The 20505-nt window shown below is 36.3% G+C and overlaps 1 protein-coding gene across 1 annotated transcript; it reads left to right on the forward strand.

The window, feature by feature from the left end:
* Window positions 1-2626: 2626 nt before the first annotated feature.
* LOC113093181 (PDZ domain-containing protein 8-like) lies at window positions 2627-17144 on the forward strand. The gene is made up of 3 exons (XM_026259043.1): window positions 2627-2835; window positions 14729-14854; window positions 16811-17144. The coding sequence occupies exons 1-3, from the start codon at window positions 2627-2629 to the stop codon at window positions 17127-17129; spliced, it is 654 nt and encodes a 217-aa protein (XP_026114828.1). The 3' UTR covers window positions 17130-17144.
* The last annotated feature ends 3361 nt before the right edge of the window (window positions 17145-20505 follow it).

Here is a 20505-nt window from a genome sequence, read left to right on the forward strand (position 1 = left end):
AAAGACGTGCATTTTTACAACACTATAGGTGTGTCCCATCAGATAATGAAAAGTTGGACACACACTTGTGATCTTCATCCTCACCTGAACACTTGGGCCAAATGCAGGAAAGATGTCATGTAAGTATAGTTAAGTGTTCAAGTGCAAATACTGCAAGTGTAGGTATTAGGACAAGGCAGTTGTCTTGGACTCTTCACTCATGAGCTGATGAGTTGAATCAGGCTTGTCTGAATAGGGAGACATCTAAAATGTGCAGTGTTGGGGGTTCTCCAGTACCAGGATTGGTAACCAATGACATAGCTGAACGCAATAAGGATTTTTCTAAATAACCACAGTACATCACAGGATAGTAAATGCAGACAATTATATAATATCATATCAGAGGCAATATGTCCTAAATGCGTAATTGCTTGGTAGTTTTGTGCAGCACTATATTTGACAGTCCACAAGATGGAGCTGGAGCAATGTTCACCTCAGCTTGAATTTGGTTTACAACTATTGTAATCTATTATAAATGTGTCTCTGGACTGCAGTAGATCAGATCTCCAGCAGCAGTGAAACATGAGTTGATAAAGATCAATCAGGATTTGTGAGAGGGTATTTGCTGCTTGCCAACATGGGGATTAATTATTTCAATCAAGTTAATGGCTGCACACCCAGTGGTTAAACATATTTACTGCTGTTGGCTGAGAACTCAACAGTACTCAGAAGCAGTTCCTGGCTCAGTATGAGAAATTTTTTTTTTTTTTTAAAGATTCGAGAAAGATAGAATGAGTGAATGATGCATTTATATAGCACTTTATTGTGTAGCTATTGTTGTACACCCAAAGTGCTTTACAATCATGTGATGGGGTCTCTCCTCAACCACCACCAGTGTGCAGCATCCACTTGGATGATGCATCGGCAGCCACTGGACAACGGCACCAGTGTGCTTACCACACATTAGCTACAGGTGTTGAGGAGAGAGAGATAGAGCCCTTCAAGTGGTTGATAGGCCATATAAGTGCCTCTGCATATCTCTGTTCAATATTAGGCCTACTTGCAAATCTAAATACAGCATGTGCATTGATTCTATGAAATATGACTGTCTGGCAAGATTGAATTTCTCTGCAGATATGGTCTATTTTTTCAAAGACAATTTTTTATATTATGCAGTGATAATGCATCACTAAAACTGTCATTTGACTATAGTACTGTCTAAATTTTTATCACTCATCAGCCCACTAATCTCAAAGGGACAGGTTATTTATTTATTCATGTATTGAAATGTTCAATACTATGCAACCTTTTAAATGGGTAAATTATGCAACCAGTATATATAAATGATGATGATGATGATGATGATAATAAAGGTTCAAGAGAGGAAATAATAACCTCTAAAACTGTAGTAAAAATTATGCCGCTTCACTGATCTAAATACAACATTGCAAAACACTTCAAAATCATTTATTAAACAAAAAAAATGGTTTGGAGCCAGATTGTTTGATTTAATGCACGGAACATCCTATGTTTTTTCATGGCCTTTGCATTGTATCATAATTTCCATTCAGCTGGAAAACAAGTTCCCTGTTTATGATATTTGCCAGCTAAAAATCTTTATTGCATATAGGCAATGTTATGGAAAAAGTTAGTGAAAAATCGTTTTATTGTTATAATGACAAAAAAAAAAAAAGTGCGCTTCCTGCGACAATTGTTATGCGTTATTTGTTGCGACCACTGCCATTCGGTCGCTGGTCGGCAGATGCCGTCATGACGCAGGACTTCCAGCGCGTTTGACGCGATGTTACGTTCCACCAATCAGCGGCAGTTTCCGAAGCCCAGGAAAGGAGCAGATGATATGGCAGCTTTGTGAGCGGCCAGGTGGAACTCGCTTTTTGTTTAATCGGGCTGACAGCGGAACATGAGTACACTTTAACCCGCACGCCGCAGCGGGGGATCCGAAGATGATATAACCTGATATTAATCTCTGCCTTCTCCGGGGCCATCGTCACGCTCCTTCTGCAGCTCTTACTGCTGTACCGGAGGAGCCCCCGAGCCTATCGCTAGGACAGTTCAGTATGTCAGTGCAGTTCCCCGATCCCGCACTGAAGGATTACTTTAGCAACCAACAAGCCGAATCAACGCAGCAACAATCAGATATCGCATCGTCTGCCTCCAAACAACCAGAGGCCGCTTCCCCGAAGCACCACGAGACCACCGTCCCCGGCAGCAGCCCCAAACAGCAGCCGTCCTCGCCATCGCCTTCGCTGAGCGACTCTCAGCACACCTCCAAAACAGAGACATGCGATTTCCTCAATGCCATATTTTTGTTCTTATTCCGCGAGCTCAGAGACACCCCAGTCCATCAAACACTGGATCACCAAAAAGATCAAGGTAGAGTTTGAGGAGCTCCTCCTGACCAAGACCGCCGGGCGTCTGCTGGAGGGGCTCAGTCTGCGGGATATCTCTCTGGGCAACTCCGTGCCCGTCTTCAAAACAGCAAGACTCATGAAGCCAGTGGCTCTCAATGAAGACAACATGCCAGAGGAGCTCAATTTCGAGGTTGACATAGAATACAATGGCGGCTTTTCATCTGGCCATTGACGTCGATTTAGTATTCGGGAAATCGGCTTATCTGTTTGTGAAGATGACCCGGGTGGCCGGCCGCCTGAAGCTGCAGTTCACCCGCATGCCTTTCACGCACTGGTCCTTCTCCTTCCTGGAGGACCCGATCATAGACTTCGAGGTGAAGTCTCAGTTTGAGGGCCGTCCTCTGCCCCAGCTCACCTCCATCATTGTCAATCAGCTCAAGAGAGTTTATCAAGAAGAAGCACACCTTACCAACTACAAAATAAGGTAATGTCTTGTGTCTTACTGCTGTCACTTGCTTACCGCTATACTTCTGTCACTTGCCATGTCAGTGTAGTTCATCTGGGGGCCCGGGTCTGGAGTGAATGTCCTCAACTTTGGCAGAACAGTCAGAGTTTAGGGGCTTGAAGATGAATTATTGCAGACAGTTGATCCCAAAATCCATTAACTTGCAGAGTTATTTTTCAGCTGTGATTTTGCACCGTATTGTTTACAGACACACACATATATATATATATATATATATATATGATGTGTGTGTCTGTGTTTATATATATATATATATATATATATATATATATATATATATATATATTACTATTTAACAAAATAATAATAGGTATTGACAAACACACACACACACACACACACAAAAGCATACACACACACACACACACACACATATATACATATATACATACATACATACATATAAATGCCAATACCTATTATTATTATTTTATTAAATAGTATATCAGACGAATTTTCAATTATTTAAAAATTAATTATTTATCCTGATATTTGACAAAATGAAACGGATCAATTATAAAAATAAATAATTAAATAATAAAAATAAATAACATTTTTTAAAAAGCAGCAGAAGTATACTACTAAATCTAATACGACAGCTACTAATTTAGTCATTTTTACAATAAAATAATTTTTGTAAACTAAAAAACTAATTATTATTGTAATACATGTAATACACATTTTTGTGTAAGTGTGTAATTAAGCAACAATGTTCTTTTTTAATGCAGAATAAAAGACGTTAATGAAAGACCTTTCATACAACACATTAAATAATTTGCTGTTGTTGATTATGTTTATTGAGAGACCTCCAGAATGGTGGCAATTAAATTTAGACCTGTTATTATGTGGAAAAGTGTAATTATCTGTAAAAGATATGTCAAGCTATTTTCTGAGCTCTGCTTTTATTGTACACAAAGAGTCTCAAAGAGGTTGTGGAACCGGTAGTGTGTGTTCATGTCTAAAAAGGGTTGTGAAAGTGAACAGGCAGAAGGACTGTGGCACTAGATTTCTGAGATTATTGGTAGAGTTGTGTGTCGAGAACCGCAAGTGTGCTTCATTTTCCCCGGGGTGAAACTGGAAATGGAGGCCGCCTTCCCTATCAATCACGATTCCCTTTACTGTGCTCATATTCCTGACCGTTAAAAGTGAAAACAACTTCACTGTTGTTACTTCCTGGTTTTAGCCGAGAGAAAAAAAATAAGGTCTATGACTAAGGCTTTCATCCAAGCTGTGGATTGATTGCTTGTAGGATTCATCCACCTACACCTCAATGCTCTCTATTACTCAGCATTGGCACACCTAAAACGGTTGGTTGCCAATAGAGACAGAACAACACGCATCATATTCTGAAAACCATGCCACCACACTTGTTTTTTTGGTGATCGACGGCTTCTAAAAACGCAGTTCTGGTGTCTTTAGCCGGAGTGGGTGTGGCCTAAATGCGCTCTCTCTATATAAGCATTAAGATATCTCAGAGTGTGTGTGCTTTGGATTTATTAGGTGTTTTATGTTTTTTAGGTTTAACATCGTAGTTTTTTGGCTCATCAGTCAAATTGCTCATCTTTCTGTTGACATACAGTGTCTGTGTACATAATGTGCAAATCACAAAGTCAAACACAGCACCGAGCACCACACTGTGATTTAATCCATTAAGTTAATTGTAGTGTCAATGGAAGGAAAAAAGAGCTGGATGAATTTAATCTGTGTCAGTTCGAATGGTGCATTTGAACTTTGACCCCACACAGCTGGGATTGTGAGTAGTGAATTAGATCACTGCACTCTTTGTTGAATGTCACAATGAACTATTGATAAGAGTGTCTCAATACAAGAGCATGATTAGTAAGGAGAGTTTAGGCTTCATCAGAAGATATCTTTTCATAACATTTCTCTCTTTCCTTTGGATTCATGCTCCTGAATTGACGCTGTGCCCTCTGTTATACACCATAAGGACGCGTGCTGCAGAACTAAAGAGTTTTAGTCATCACAGCACGCACATACACAGCCGGCAGCAAACTTACTGAAGCTAAATGCTTAACATTACTCAAAGGGAAAGAACTTCTCAATGAAGTGAGACATTAACTGATACATTAATTTTCTCAGTATTGGCAGCTTCCCAAAAGTCACAATCACTTGTTTAGTGTTTGAGATGAGAGATTTTTCCTCTTATGTAAGTGGCATTCATGCACAAGTCATGTTTTACTGCCCATGAGTTTAATGGTGTTTGCCTTAGGGCTGAAATGAAAAGAACTTTGTTTAATTTGTGACGCGAGAGGTGACATTAAGGCGCTGACAATATTCTCTATTAAACAAGTGTGTCCGTGGGAACTTTGTTTCAAAAGCAGACAGCGAGCGTGGCCCAGGGAAAAAACAAGTGGGCAGACCACAGTCCGTTTCAGTCATCCCTGTGTGTGGGATGAAAGTGTCACAGTCAGATGGAGGAGGTGTTCAGAACTGGACAATTGTATGTGTGTGGACAAAACTGCCGGAGGCTTACGTAGTGAGGTTGAAATGCTTTTATGGCAATAAATATGGCATGATAAATTAATAGATTTGCTGTCTTTATTTTAGATAGCCGTTTTGTGGGACACCAGGATGAAGAAAGAGTTTGACTTAGTGATTATAGTGGTGCTTCTGGTGAAAGTTGAAATGATTAATGGCTTGGATAAAATAAGTTTTCGGGTTTTGTTTTTTGGAATACTTACCATACTGCTGTTTCCTATTTGATTAGATATTGGATGAATAGAAGATTCAAAAGAACAGCATTTATATGAAAACTATTCAGTTTATTGTAACATTATTAATGTATTTATTGTCTTCATTTAAACGTATTCTTTCTGAATAGAAATATCAATGTCTAAAATCACTGAAACCACTTTCTTAAATTACAGCATTTATGTGTATATTTATGCCTTCGTTAATTTAATCAGTTGCTTTATTATTTTTTCAATGTTTTTTTTTTCTTTTGAGAAAAAATATTGGTCACTTTTTTCCCCCCAATATAAGTAAAATGCAGAATAGAAGAACGTTCATTGTCTGATGTTTAGACTATTGCACATTTTACATAAACTCTGCATTTGCACTGAAAGGTGAATCAACGTAAATGACATTTTCATGCAAGGAAATGCTCTAATTACGGTCTATTACTCTGATCCAGCTCCTTTGTCCAAATGTAGATCTTAACTGTCCTTAAAGGTAGGACAATGGGAGGTCTTAACTCTATTTAAAGTGAAATTGCCTTCTGCACTGCTGTGGCATGAACGGTCTATAATATATTTGGAGACAATGTGTGTAAAGAAAAGCATTAGTTTATAACCCACAGTGGCTTGACTGTTAAATGCTGAGTAATACCTGAAGTACTATAGTCTAAATGAACTATGAAAAGGTTTATTACAAGCTATTCAGTGTACAGGAGTCCTGTACTGTGTACCTGTGGGGGTATTTAAAAAACCCAGGACTGTATGACATCATCTCTGGTGCATCCTGGATGGGCTCCATGTCACAGATGGCCAAACCTTGAGAGTCAGAAATGAGCATTTGTGGTTTATGTCCATTTACCTGTTCTTCAGGCATTGCCGCGTCTCAGGATGTTGTGATTAGAGATGTAATTGTGAAGGTTTCTCCCTCCCCATCATTTGCAGTTCTGCTATCTCAAATAAATTATGAATGATGTTCTCAGATGTTGTAGATGTTTGATATATAATGGTGCGAGACAGTTTTTGTGATCTCTAATCCGTACTGTTCTCCGGTTACACCTGTTGATGTCACGTCTGGTGTGTTTGCGTGTCTAGCTGTTATTGATAGGTGTTTAATGACACCTTCTGTTCTCGAAGATGGAGCGACTCAGTCTGTATGTTTGGGTCAGTACAGTCCCAGTTGGCAGGTGATCTGTACAAAGAGTTACTGATAGACCCCTATCAGCTGCATGCCCTTGAGCGAGGATCGGGACAACTTTTCCTGACTGTGCTGATGTAATGGTCCAGTTCCTCAGAGGCATTAGAGAAACACATTCTCAGTAGAAAAAAGCACAACGTTCGATCTATCCGTGTGACAGTGATGGAGTTTGACTTTTTAAATGCCCCTTGCTAGAGAAACTGTCAGAGCACTTGTTTGAAACTGTCGACTTGCGGCTTCTTCACATTCAGAGCGAACAGGAATTGATGTGTCATGATTAACTAGTAATCTAGATTTGAAGTGAGATGCTATTTTTGTGTGCGTATGACTATGACGAGCTGACTGAAATCCCCAGCTCCAGATCTGATTGGCTGGCTTTACTTTCAGGATTAAGGACAAATAGTGTTTGCGACTCATGGGTATTTATTGAAGGAAGGACGAAGAACCACCAAAATGTCAATATTGTAAGCACTCCGTTGGCTGCAATGGCCAATTTTTGATGTCATGAGAGACAGCATTGTTTGTCAGGACAAACTTTTAAGGACTTGTTTTGTAAGATGGACACATTTGATATTTAATGTGTTTCTGCCACTAAATAGCCTGTGAAGCTAACATGACCATACACTTTAATACAACAACACATTTCTTTTTCTCAAAAATTGGTATCAGATGTTTGATAGATGTAGTTTGAGGCACCTATAGCACATTAAGTGGATATCGATGTGAAAAGCTATGTTGTTTTGTCGGTAAAATAACCATTACTCTATTTCGCATATGGTTGCACAATATTGGTACCATATTGGTAAATAGTGATTGCGTTTTAAAATGTGTTGCATACATACCAGCCGATAATGGATATTTAAATGGGTTATTCTGTGTCAAATCAACCAGATGTCCCTGGCTCAAAATTTAGATTTGGTAGATTTGTTTTATTTTTATTTTCTGTAGAAAGACAAATATGTATAGTTATGACAGCAAAAATATTAAATGTCACCGATGTAAATTTTCTGAGTAATCCACTATGTTGTAGAGGCAGGTCAAAATTACAATTTTTACCTGATATTTGGAGCCAATTTACAGGGTGTAAAATTACTTTGTTTTTACACAGAGATTGGTAGGTCTTTTAGTAAAATCTGTTGACTTTGGCAATATTAGTTTCATTTTATCCTAATGGTGACCATTTAAAAATGGCAAAAAGCACATCTTGTGTTGTTTTTGTGCCTCAAGTTTGCATGCCTGTATTAAATATATTTTATGATGGTTCAATCCCAGAAATAAGGCGATCTTAATGCAGCTCCATGAGTAAACTGGACAGTTGTACACGTTTGCAATGTTCAAAAACCGAATGTGGGTAATTTTGCATACTGCTGATACTTAATTCTTTTAAGGAGGAATATCTGAAGAACAAATAATGTTGAAACTAGAAATGTACCCAGTGATTTTCTATCAACACAATTGCAGCATACTTCATTGCCATAAATATTATTTTTCCAAAGTTTGCATGGCTGGAACTCTAAAAGTATTCAAGAAATTTTAATATTCTTCTATATCCTTCCCGATATATGAGAGACTAAATCATATTGGGCCTTAAAATGAAGTCTTGGGGAAAAAAGAAGTTTCATAAGAACAAGAATCTAAAAGGACATTAAGATATCTTTAACACTTGTTGAATTAAAGACTTGTAAACTTGGAGAGGCGTGTTTTGTTCAGTTGTTTTGTTAGAGGGAAACCAGATACATTACTAGTTTCACTATTATTTGTTCTTCAGACATTCCTCTTTAAATGCTGAGAGGAGGAGATATATACGGAGTATCGGATCGGCAAACCTCTACTGAAAATGTGAACAATTGACCAGTTTACTCATGGAGCATTTTAAAATAAAGATACCAAAAGAAGAGTTTGAGAACCAGAATCTAAAACGATATTAAGAAATCTGTAATACTTCTTGAGTTATAGGAATGCAATCCTGAGAATTATTATTATTATTAATTATTATTATTATTATTTTCATAAAATCTAATATATATTAGGGATGCACAATATACCATTTTGGCTATTAGTCAGTATTAGATTTTTTTTAATCAGTTAATTATTTTGTTTTATGTATATTTGCTTTGTGTCCACTATTATTACCTTTTAGTTACCTTCCAGCACTCTAAGTTAAACTTAAAAGCCAATAACACTGTTAAATATAATTATTAGCAAATCTTAAAATGAATATCCATTTTTCAAATGTACATTCTAATATTGTGATGACTAAATTCGCTGGTGTTTAAAGTGACTGACTTTAGTTTTTAGTGATTTTGAATTTAGACAAGATAGTAAAGAAATTAAATATATCAGCTATTTATGAATTATCAGCCAGATAATGAAAAGGAGACAGATATAAGTTTTGCCTAGTTAACTATGCCCTTTCTCCTTAGTCGGCACATTGAAAAGGACTTCCTCGAGTGATCTATCAGTGACTCAGTTCCTCATTCTGTGGCTATGCAGTGTGCACTGCGGCCGTCTCAGATCATCAGACTTGACCATGATGGAAACTTACACCTCATTCTGTCTTTTTTTCTCTCTCTATTAAAGTCCACTTACATAAGTGCTCTTCAGAAAACATCTGCACTTCCATTTGTACCCGCTTACAAATACTTCTTTTACACCCCCACCTCACAATACGCATGTTATTTCTCTTTCTCTTTCTAGACTTAGAGAAAGCCTCATCAGTGCATTTTAAAAAATAGTTACGTGTCCCAAGCCAAATGGCGCTGTGACATCAAAATGCAACTCAGCCATGTTTCATCTGACCTCTTAGGTGATTGATCCTCATATCTCGAAGTGTAAACTTGCAGGGGAAGGACCTTCTGTGTACATTTGCAAATACAGTCTGGCCAAAGTTCAGCTGGGATGAAATCCCGTTATTTTTGCCCTCTAATGCTCTCTTTTTGTGTAGAACGATAGAGACTAGAGAAAATTATCACATTTTGTAATTACTGTCACTTTATTACATCACAAAAACTCCTGGGAAAATACAAGTATGATGAGTTTAGCTGCTTTTGTACTCAGGCCTGAAAATACTCTCTTCTTCATAAATTTGTGCAAATTAGGACTGTGTATAAAAATTCTGGTTGATGCATAGAATCTAATGTTGTGACATAATCAATAAATAGCTTGTACTATTTTGTCTAAATAATTAAAATACAAAAATCACTAAAAACTGCAAGTACATTTAGGCATCCCAGCATTATAATGTGCATCTTGAGATTTGCTAAAGGTTACATTTTTTTCCATTATTAATGTTTTTTTTTTAAGATTAAAGGAGTGTTTGAAGGTCACCCAAACATTAATTTAGCATGCAAAAAGTAATAAATTATGTAAAAAATTATTGATAAAGCCAAAGTCAGTATGGTACTCAAATTGTGCATTCCTAATGTAAATTTATATTTTTTGACAAAGTTTGTAATGGTTCTTCTTGAATGGTTTCCATTTCCTGATAACTATTTTATAGTAATTCATGGCTGTTATCAAATAAAATACTCATTCTGCAGTGCTTACACGTGCAGTGTACAGGCACATTTCGCAGAACACACACGGTAAGCTCCTAGCGCTTTCACCCGATTGGCAAAGTCATACCTGCAGCACATAAAAGCAAAGCTGATTTGGTTTATCCTCAGTGACCTGGCTGTGGTGAATATGAGATATTTAGACAGGTGCTGGTGATATGAGTGGGTTTTAATCCGGTCAGCAGCACATCTCCAGTCAAAGACACAGCAGATGTGTTTGTGTTTCTCACATCAACTTTATTGCACGCATCTCTTATTATATAACTCTTATAGACTGTTTTAACTCTACCAATGACTGTTAGACGCTGATTAAGCATGTATGAGAACTATAATGTATAAAAATATATTTGTTGCATTATGGAAATTGATTATGCATTTATCCCTTATAATTATGGATTGTTAATGATGTTAAATGACTGAAGTCAGTCATATATAAATTGAGGTATGCGTGTGAATGTTTGTGTGTGTCTGCATAAAATGCACGTGTATTTTTGTAGTTAACCAAGGAATGTCCTGTGGATTCTGAAATAATTTGCAGATATGGCAGAAATCTCAAATCTGTTATCGAATTAAATTATTGTGCCATTTGATTAATGGATTAAAATGGGAAAGGTTTTAAAACATTTATTTTTACGGCTTACACTTAACACCTCAAGAGTACAGTGTAAGATAGATGGGGATCAGAATAAGGCCTTCAGTCGATAGTCATCTGTTGGCCTTTTTCCCTGAGAGCTGCTTACCACAAGTATTCTCACACTTCTGCTGGAAACCCTTGAAAGCACTTTAAACAGCGAAGCATTCTGCCACACAGGTTAAGTGTTCTTCAATTCAGTTCAGTAAAGTTCATCCCCTTGAAGAATATCTTCTGTATGCTATAGTGAAAGGTACACAGGATGCTATTGTAAAGATAAGACCATGAAACAGTCTTCCCACTAATTTTCTCATACTAAGAGAGCCATAAAGTTAGTGTTTTAAAGGGAATAGTTTACCAAAATAATTTGTCATGTCATCATTCTCTCATCATTCACTCACTGTCAGTTCATTCCAGGCTGGTATGATTTTTTTAATTTTATTAAGAAGATATATATATATAAAAAGTTCAAGCTGTTCTCTTCGATACAATAAAATTATATAGTGACCAGAATAGTGATATTGATACAAGAAAAGTATCATAAATGTGCTCCATACAACTATGTTCAACTATGTTTAAGGTGTTATTCACTGAAGATCTCTTACGATTAACTAAAACTGTTAAAAATGTTTAATGTTTGTAAGCTGAAATAATTATTTTATTGGATGAATAATGTGTGAAAAAACATTTGCCTTGGCAACCCACTAAAATTGAAATGTTTGAGCTGAAGTAATAAAACTACTTAATAAAAACTGAAATAAACTTAAATGAAAAATATTAAAACATAAAAATAAATGTTAATTCATAATAGCAATAAATGTTATATAAGTTGATAAATAATACTACAATAACATGGGTATATCCTGTGTCAAGACATGCCACCCCAAGTTTGACATCAGTTGTGCCAGAACATCATTAGTTGTTAAATATCTAGTAATTACAGAAGTGTTGATGAGATTTGAGAATATATATTGACAGAATTTTGTCATTATCATGCTAAAGAGTTGTTGGTTTATGGAGTAATTTCCCCATGATGAATTTCCTTCAGCTACCGACACTAAGAGCCACACAGAGACTGCTTTGTTCATTGACTAGAATAGTTGATTGGTATAATGGATAATTGCTGTTGTACTATAGGCTGGTGTATGTATGTGCATGTAGCTGCTTACAGTTGGTGTAGACTGCAGGGTCCAGACTTGAGGCATTACATTTTTGTGTGAGGTGAGTGAGTGTTGTATTTTTAATGCTGCACACTGGCTATGTTCCTGTAACTGTGTTGATGGTAAGTGATAGGGCTGCGCTCCATGCCCTGTGTTTGCTCTGGAACAAACTGAAGTCATGTCCTGCAATTAAGCAGCGGGGAAATGGAGAGGGAGGAAGGGGCACAATCAGAGTGTTACTAGATCAGGATCTTGTTCCTAGAGCTTTGCATCATGAGGTGTCTGAACAGGAAGGCAGCATTTCTCATTTTCATACTTTTTTTAATTTCATATTTTTATTTTACATTAACTTCAGTTAAAAAAAAAACACATTTTAATAGTTTGTTTTAATGACCAAAACCAGCATTTGTAGAAGGATCATCAAAGATGGTTGTAAACCGGGTCTTCAGGTAAACAGAGTTGGGGTGAAAGATCAAGGTTGTCACAGAATTGCACTTTAGGTAGTTTTATTAAGGTAGTTCATAAGGGTGGTCACTAATACATTTCAGGCATCTTTGATTTAAAGCATTTTTTGTGTGTGTGTGACTTTTTTTTTGGTCCGCAAAGCATTATGTCCATGTGACTGCACTAAATCATGCCTTAATCTCAGGATTTTGCTTCTGAAAGCCCCATTAGTGTTTACACAGAAGTTAATAAAATTGTCTGTTTGTGTTGTCTGGAGGAGCGTTTCATTTCACTTCGACCTCCTTTGTGAAAGCATGTGATTTCTTTTCCTTTTCTTTTTTTTTCAGGGACATTTCAGCAACTTCCCCAGCAAGGTTTTCACGGATCTGAAATGTTTAGGTATCGGTACAGTTTGTGTATTTAAATGTAAACATTCATAAAGTCCTTATGTCCCCTCTGTGGTCTATCAATGATAGTGTGAAGATTTTGTGGTCCGTGCATAAACCTAATGATTGCTTTTGAAAATGGTCCCTTCCTAAGCCTGTTTCCATGGCAATTTGTATGACGATAAGGCCGAAAAATCGATCTGTCTGGAGTTTTCAGAAAAAGGTTGATGAAGCAATATCTGAGACCGACAGGTTTTATAATATTTTGTACCTCACAAGGGCAAATCAGAGGGCTTTGTGTATAGAAGGCTCCTGTTTTAGGAACACTAATCTCTCAGGTTATTAATAGCATTAAAGAGTCTTGAAATAGCACCAGGCCGCTCTCCTCAGAGTCAGAGCAATGCTGCTAAACTCTATCAGTGCTGCTGCATTCTGCATAATTAAATAGTGTTTTTAAAGTTCCTTAATTTCAGTCCGGTTTGACTGCCTTGAATGATTGAACACATGACATACACATTCTTTCTCGTAGACAAGTTGAAAGTTCATACTTGCAACACAGGCACGAATATGGGATGATCTGTCACACTACAGAACCCCGAAATTCGAATCTCCCTTTACTAAAAGATTTAGTTCAATACTCGGTGGAAATAAATATGTGGGGAAACTCTTTAAAAGCATCTTAAAGGAGCAGGTAAATTAAGAGGAGGAAGCTCTAGATGAGTTTTTTCCTTGTTGACTTTCGGATCCTTTTCTCTTCATTTCATGAGTTTTTTTTGTAGTGGGAAAAAAGTGACTTCACATGATGAGTCGGGGCGTTTCACAGCCGAATTACGCGAAGTCACTCATTATATTTTGACACTGATGATGTAAGGGTTTCCATGAATAGGGCACAAAATACTAGGACCTAAAGATTTTTATCTGACGTGGTTAAACTTAAAAAAAAAAAAAATTATATGAACTGTTATACATTTTTGATTGTTTTATTTAATTTATAATACTCAGATTATCATGCTGAGTTAATATTGCGTTGGATGTTACTAGGAAAACTACATTGAAAATCAGATATTGAGCAAAGGCATAAGATTTTTGACATTTTACATTGTAGTTTTCACTTTTGTTTTGCTTGAAACCTACCTGTCTTGATGATTTACATGATCTGAAAGAGCCTAAAGTCCGAATCTGCTCTTCTGTCCATCAAGTCTTTGTGTGGAAGGACCAAACACACACTCTTTTTCCAGTAAGGGTAGAGTGAATGGGTTACACAAACCCAAAATGACCACTGACTTTGCAAACATTTCCTATTTACCTTATGATTCAAATCATGACTTACTGTTTTGCAATAATGAACTTGGAGCCAGAACTACTAACAGCTTGTGCCAACGCAACCCCTCTTTTGGGCTTCAACTTCTGTCAAGATTTGCTACAGACACGCAGTGAAAAGGGCATGTTTCTGCATGTGACCTTCTTGCATATGCCTTTGTAGGACTTTCCCTTTCAGACATTTAAGGGAGCAGGGTATATAAAGCATGCAATTTGATTTTCTAAGGTTTGCGACTGTCAATTAAAATGTGCCATTATTTATTGCCCAAAAAAGCTGTTAGCCATTTGACATGACTGTGATAGCTGGTGATTTGCAGTGCACTACTTTGCAGATTGGTCATTATGGAAATGAACTGGATGTGATCTCATGCAAAATTGGCCTGTTTAGTAAATCTTGCCCTCAATGTGTGTAAAGATAGCATTATTGTTGGTTGTCTGATGAATTTATCTGTTTTTGATTGACAGGTACAAGCCCTTTTTTCCTTTCCAAGTGCAGCCACCGCTGGCGTCATCATGTGACCTGGACATCTCCATCCGAGAGACACTATTGGTGGAGGGGCGTCTGCGTGTCACACTTGTTGAATGTAGCAGGTAGGGCAGACTTTCAATCAACATTTACTTAACCTTTCATTTTTTGGAAGGTTAGTAAGCAACAATAGGGCATAATAATATTAATAATGCACTGTCATTAAAATGCTGGCCACTGTAAGCAGATGGTCATTTATATTATGGGATAAAAAATAAAAACGTTATTTTAATGCTGTATTTTAAGTGAATTTAGGCATCATAACATTGTAATGTACGGTATGGGAAATTCATATTAATTTTGAGATTTGGGAAACATTAATTGTTAATCTGTTTAAGAATTGGAGTGCTCACTTTAAGTGAGCATTAAATTAAGGAAATAGTAATCTAAAATTAAAAATATGGGAAACTGTCATGCACAGTTGAATAAGCACAGCTTGTCATGTGTCTCTTGTGCAATATTCAGTGTTATTTCCGATCAGGGATATTAAATTAATTTTGTACCGCTAGCCTCTATTCAATAAGTGCTTTTACACCTGCCTTTTGTTTTCTTTAATTCTCTTTCCTCATATATGTTGTTCTTCAAAGTAGTAGCACATATAAAACTTACAAAAACATTCATATAAAGAGTCTGGAATTATATGTGTGTATTCAGGTTTGTACACTGCTGTTTCTTTTTTTATTCTTTTGGGACACAAAACTCAAAGACAGCCATAACATTCTAAGCCAGTAACATTTGAAATGGCCTGGTTGCAAGCTGTTGTGTTTGAGAACACACACACACACAATGCAACAAAAGCTGTATTCTTCTTTCTATTGTGTCTTTGTCAGATTAGTAACTGACTTCAATTGTGTTTGTAATGGGCTTTCTATTAATAATGCAGAGCCTTTGACAATTACAAACCCAGCTCAGCTCTGATGTGTACACTCTCACACACACTCTCACACACACTCTCACACACACACTCTCACACACACTCTCACACACACACTCTCACACACACTATTTGTAGGCTGTACACTAGGTCCTTCCATGTAGCAGTAAGTTTAGAGCTTGGGAAAGTTTGTCTCAACTGTGCTGTGGCTTTTTCACCACCAGAGGGCAACAGTGGACCAGTCATGCTTCTGGAGGGCCTTTTCGGTTTTGGTTGCTTAGGATTTAGAAGGAGCTTTTAGTTTACAGGAAGGAGGCCCTCCAGGAGCAGGATTGGCATCACTGCTTTAATTACAAATCTGATGAAAAAAAAATTAATATATATTTATTTGTTTTAATGGAGAAAGTGTCACGTTTTTAAGCAAAACACAGAAAGCAAATACAATTTGGTACTAAAAACTCACTAATAATCTATACATCTGTTCTTGCATATTATATTTTTATATTTTGTAATTCATTTATACTACCATTCAAAAGGATTTTGTTGTTGACTCTTATGCTCACCAAGGTTGCATTTATTTTAGCAACAATACAAGAGAACAGTAATATTGTGAAATTTTATTGCAATTTAAAATAAATGCATAGATTATTAATTTAATATGATATTATTATTATACATTTATTTTAAGTTTTGAAGAATAAACGCAACAGCATTTATTTGAAATAGAAATCTTTGTAACGAATGTATTTGCGATCACTTTTAAAAGTATAAAAAAATGAATTTATTTATAAAAAAAAAATCGAACTAATCTCAAACTTTTGAATGGTAGTGTGAATGTATTTTTTTATAGCCATAATGGTTCTTTTCTTTTAAGTGCTTGTAATGATAATGTTTAGCCAGCAGATGGCAGTAGTAGCTTATAAACGCTCATTTGAACTGACTGTCTGTTGATCAGGTTTCAAAGCTATTCATTTCTTTTGATCACAGTATTAAAACACTATTTCCTTTTTTGTTTGTCCAATTCAGCTATTGTGTATATAAAGTAATATTGTATATAATTTAGTTATTGTTTATAATGTACTGAAATATACCAGTACATTTAAAATAATGAAAATGTTTTTTTTTTTTTCCTGTGTTCTCTCTACAGGTTGTTTATCCTTGGCTCATATGAAAGGGAGACATATGTTCACTGCACCCTAGAGCTCAGCTCTGACGAATGGCGGGAAAAAACTCGCAGCTCCATCAAAGAGGTACACATTACATGTCCTGCTGCATGTGTTTCTCTCTGCCTGGTTTACTGCGCTGCGCACATGCACAAACACGCATGTTTGATATGCATTAATAAATACACATGCACAAGCAGACATGCATGCACACTGTTGTTTATAGGACAGGTCAAAAGTCATGGATGGGTAGATGAACCTGTAAATATCCAGCTATATTTAAACTGTACTTCTTTGCTATGATTTTAGTGTTGCAAATGTAAAAAACGGGAGATAATGATATGCAGCACAGCTGTACAGGTTTAAAGGACTTTGGTTTGTAGATGTTGTTTGGGGATGCTACGTGGCGTTCTATGGCATTCTGTGAACATTAGAAATGGCACAGTAATATGTGAGTAATATTGTTATTAATTTTGGAGGGAGTTGATGTTGCTCATTTGTTCTTCTCTATGAGGAGTTATTTAGACTCAGAACATAAATATAATATTGGTTGTGCTTTAGTTTGTAGTTTGGGCGAAGCACATTTCAGTTTATTCCTTTATTGCTTATCCATCAAAATGTGCAGCTTTATGAAGTGGCTTGTGTCTATAATAAATTTGTAGTCTCTTTCCCTCTATTATAAATGTCTGTTTGTCTTCCTTTTTGAAGGAAGGACAAACACAATCTAATTACTATTGATTTAAACAAATTCATATTTGGCAAAAACCTTTTCCTTTTCTATCTGCGACTTCACCACGCAGTAGATGACCGCAGTCAGTAAATATCAACTTAAATTGCTTTAATTGTTTTATTTAGTCTCTCATCTCGTTAAATCCAGCACCCAGCTCACATCCGGTGTAGAAAGAGTAGGTTGTGTTTACATTTCCAAGCGAGGTCACAACTACCTATTTTATAAAGGTCCATCCAATGTGATTTGTAATCTGTTACCTATTAATCTATGAGTCTTTTGTTTTTAATGCATATGTTGCATAACATAGATCTGTTTGTGCACTAGTGCCAGACTCATCATTCCTTTATGAATCATTTCCCCTTTTTGTTTGTGTCTGAACAAGCTGCTAATGAAGAAGAAAATAATCAAAAGAGATGAAGCACTGTTCATTTGTAAAGTATTTAATTCACTGGAAATGAATATCCAAAAAGCCAGTAACGCATTGTTATATGGAGTATACTAACTAATTATTTTGACATAACAAATTACTCAAACCATGATATCAGATTTTGGTTAAACCGACTAACTCTGTTAAGAAACATTTATTTACAATGATGAAATTAGTTGTGTTGATGCTTTAATATAAATGTGAAATATTGATACCCTTTTCAGGATTATTTGATGAATAGAAAGAACAGCAATTGAAAATAGAAGTCTTTTGTAATATAAATGCCTTTGCTGTGCAAGGGTAGTATATAGTATGTATAGTAACATAGAAGTTATTGTATGTATTTACTGTTTATTTATTCACTAATTTGACTTCATCTGATTTTTAGAAGTAAAAAAATACATCTGAAATGAACAGCTGCACTGAAACTGGAATATATTTCTTTGTGTGCGGCTGACTGTAGACTCTACTTTATTAAGAAACACAATGAACCAGCCTGCGTGTGTTCGTGAGAGATCGGATCACTGTAACAGGCATGCACCAGCACTGACACAGCATGTTCATATGCTTGATGACTCTACATATATTACATTAACCAATCCCATCAGCAAGGACAAGCGGTGTTTGAGCAACTGCATGCATGTGTAAGTGTGCCTTTGCGTAGACACTCGTATGAATGTGCAGATATTTGAAACACAGAATTGTGCACGGAGATGCAGATGCACACTGGCCGCTGTGTGTTTCACCCTGTGTTTATCAGCTCCCCCCAGACCCCCAGATTCAGAGACCTCAGCAGGGACTCAAACACAGGATTAGTACAAATATCATCTGGAAAAGGTCATTGTTTTTCTTTCCTTTTCTCTCCCATGAACATCCCATCCTTCTCTTTTTCATTCACTCCATTGGATCTCTCTTTCCTCTCTATATTACGTTCCCCATATCCTTAAACTAATTTTACATGTAACACACTCTGCTTATAAGTACAATGGTCCATATACATGGTATTTTCATGGTACTCCAGAGTGTAACCATGGTATGTGCACAAAAGAATATGTGCATGGTAGCACTCTTTGTGTGCATGCTGGGGGATTGTTTTTTAACACCATCTAAACGCTGTAAAGTGTTAAAGCATGTTTTCTTAGCTTCCGCCTCTGGTGCAGAGAGGCTAACACCGCTATCAGTAATACGTAAGTGATACTGAGCCTCTGGGGTCTTTTCATTTATTCTTATCTCCTGCCCGTTCCAGCCGCTCTCACCATCGACCTGCACCGCCCTGCAGTCGCTCACCCGCCGATGCCCATTTCCAGCAAACCTCAGTGTACGTGGTCATCTAGATAAGTTAGAGACCGTAAGACTTTTTCATGCAAAGAAACCCTTTTTTAACATTTGCTATTCTAAGGTTTCTGTGGTATTAGAATGCCTTGAAATATAAGGGAGTTGATATAATTGACATCATTTCAAATATAATAAAAAATTATTGTAATACTTTTATAATATTTTAAAGGATTTTTAACATTTATATATTTTGCCTGTTTACTGAGATTTTAATAATGTTAAAACATATATATATATATATATATATATATATATATATATATATATATATATATATATATATATATATATATATATATATATATATATATATATATATGAAAAGTAATAATTTTATAATTTGCACTCACAACGGGCAAAAATAAATATAATTAAAAAAAAAGCATTTTTAAAATAAAATCAACAGTAAAATATTTTCTAAAAATTGAGTGCAAAATGATTCTTAATAAATTCATAAATGATTAGTAAGGAATTTTAATCCAGTATTTGCAAATGGCTGGAAAGGTCACAGAAGTTCACAGGCCAACCGGCGAGTGAGTGTTTCAGTATTTGAACTGATGTAAGTTTGCACACCTGCTCTGATCATTTCTCTTAACAACCTGACATCAAAACTCTGTGTGGACGATTCTGTGTGGTCCTCAGGCTTTTGCTCCAGCAAAATATTCTCTGATGTTGTTATTCCAGATGCAAGATGCATCAGAAACGTGTTCGACATTTCTCTGAGAATATCACAGAATGTCCTCGTTTTTCAAAATATGGGCTGTGTGAGTTCCTTACAATCTAAATAACACCATCGAGCGCTGCAGGGGGTGTGTGTGCTGTGTTTATTTGTGTGTGTGTGCATGTATAAGTCAGTGTGTGTTATGGGAATCTAGCTCTGTCACTGGTATTTTTCCGTCATCGTTGTTTAGATAGACGTGATGTTGTTTAAAACAGATCAGTGGCTTTCATTGCCTTTCCTTCAATTATTATTATTATTTTTTTTTTAGATGATTTGCATGCCTTTTGCTCATTTGAGTTTGTGTCTTTTATATTTGAAGTCCTGTTATGTCTATATAGCTTTTATAACATGTTTGTGATGTTTGCTGTTGAATTTCCTCTAGACAAACACTTGGACTCAATTTTGCCTTTAATTTGTGGTGTGTGTGTGTTATCCAGCTGTCATGTTTGTGTGTTTCCATTTGCCC

Source organism: Carassius auratus, unplaced genomic scaffold (genome assembly GCF_003368295.1).
Source record: "Carassius auratus strain Wakin unplaced genomic scaffold, ASM336829v1 scaf_tig00214920, whole genome shotgun sequence".
NCBI lineage: Eukaryota > Metazoa > Chordata > Actinopteri > Cypriniformes > Cyprinidae > Carassius > Carassius auratus.

Bases quoted from the DNA above. Each gene is read 5' to 3' on its own strand.
- LOC113093181 (XM_026259043.1), top strand. From the start codon at position 2,627: ATGACCCGGGTGGCCGGCCGCCTGAAGCTGCAGTTCACCCGCATGCCT. The intron at 2,836-14,728 runs GTAATGTCTTGT...TTTGATTGACAG, and splicing joins CTTACCAACTACAAAATAAG to GTACAAGCCCTTTTTTCCTT. The intron at 14,855-16,810 runs GTAGGGCAGACT...TTCTCTCTACAG, and splicing joins ACACTTGTTGAATGTAGCAG to GTTGTTTATCCTTGGCTCAT.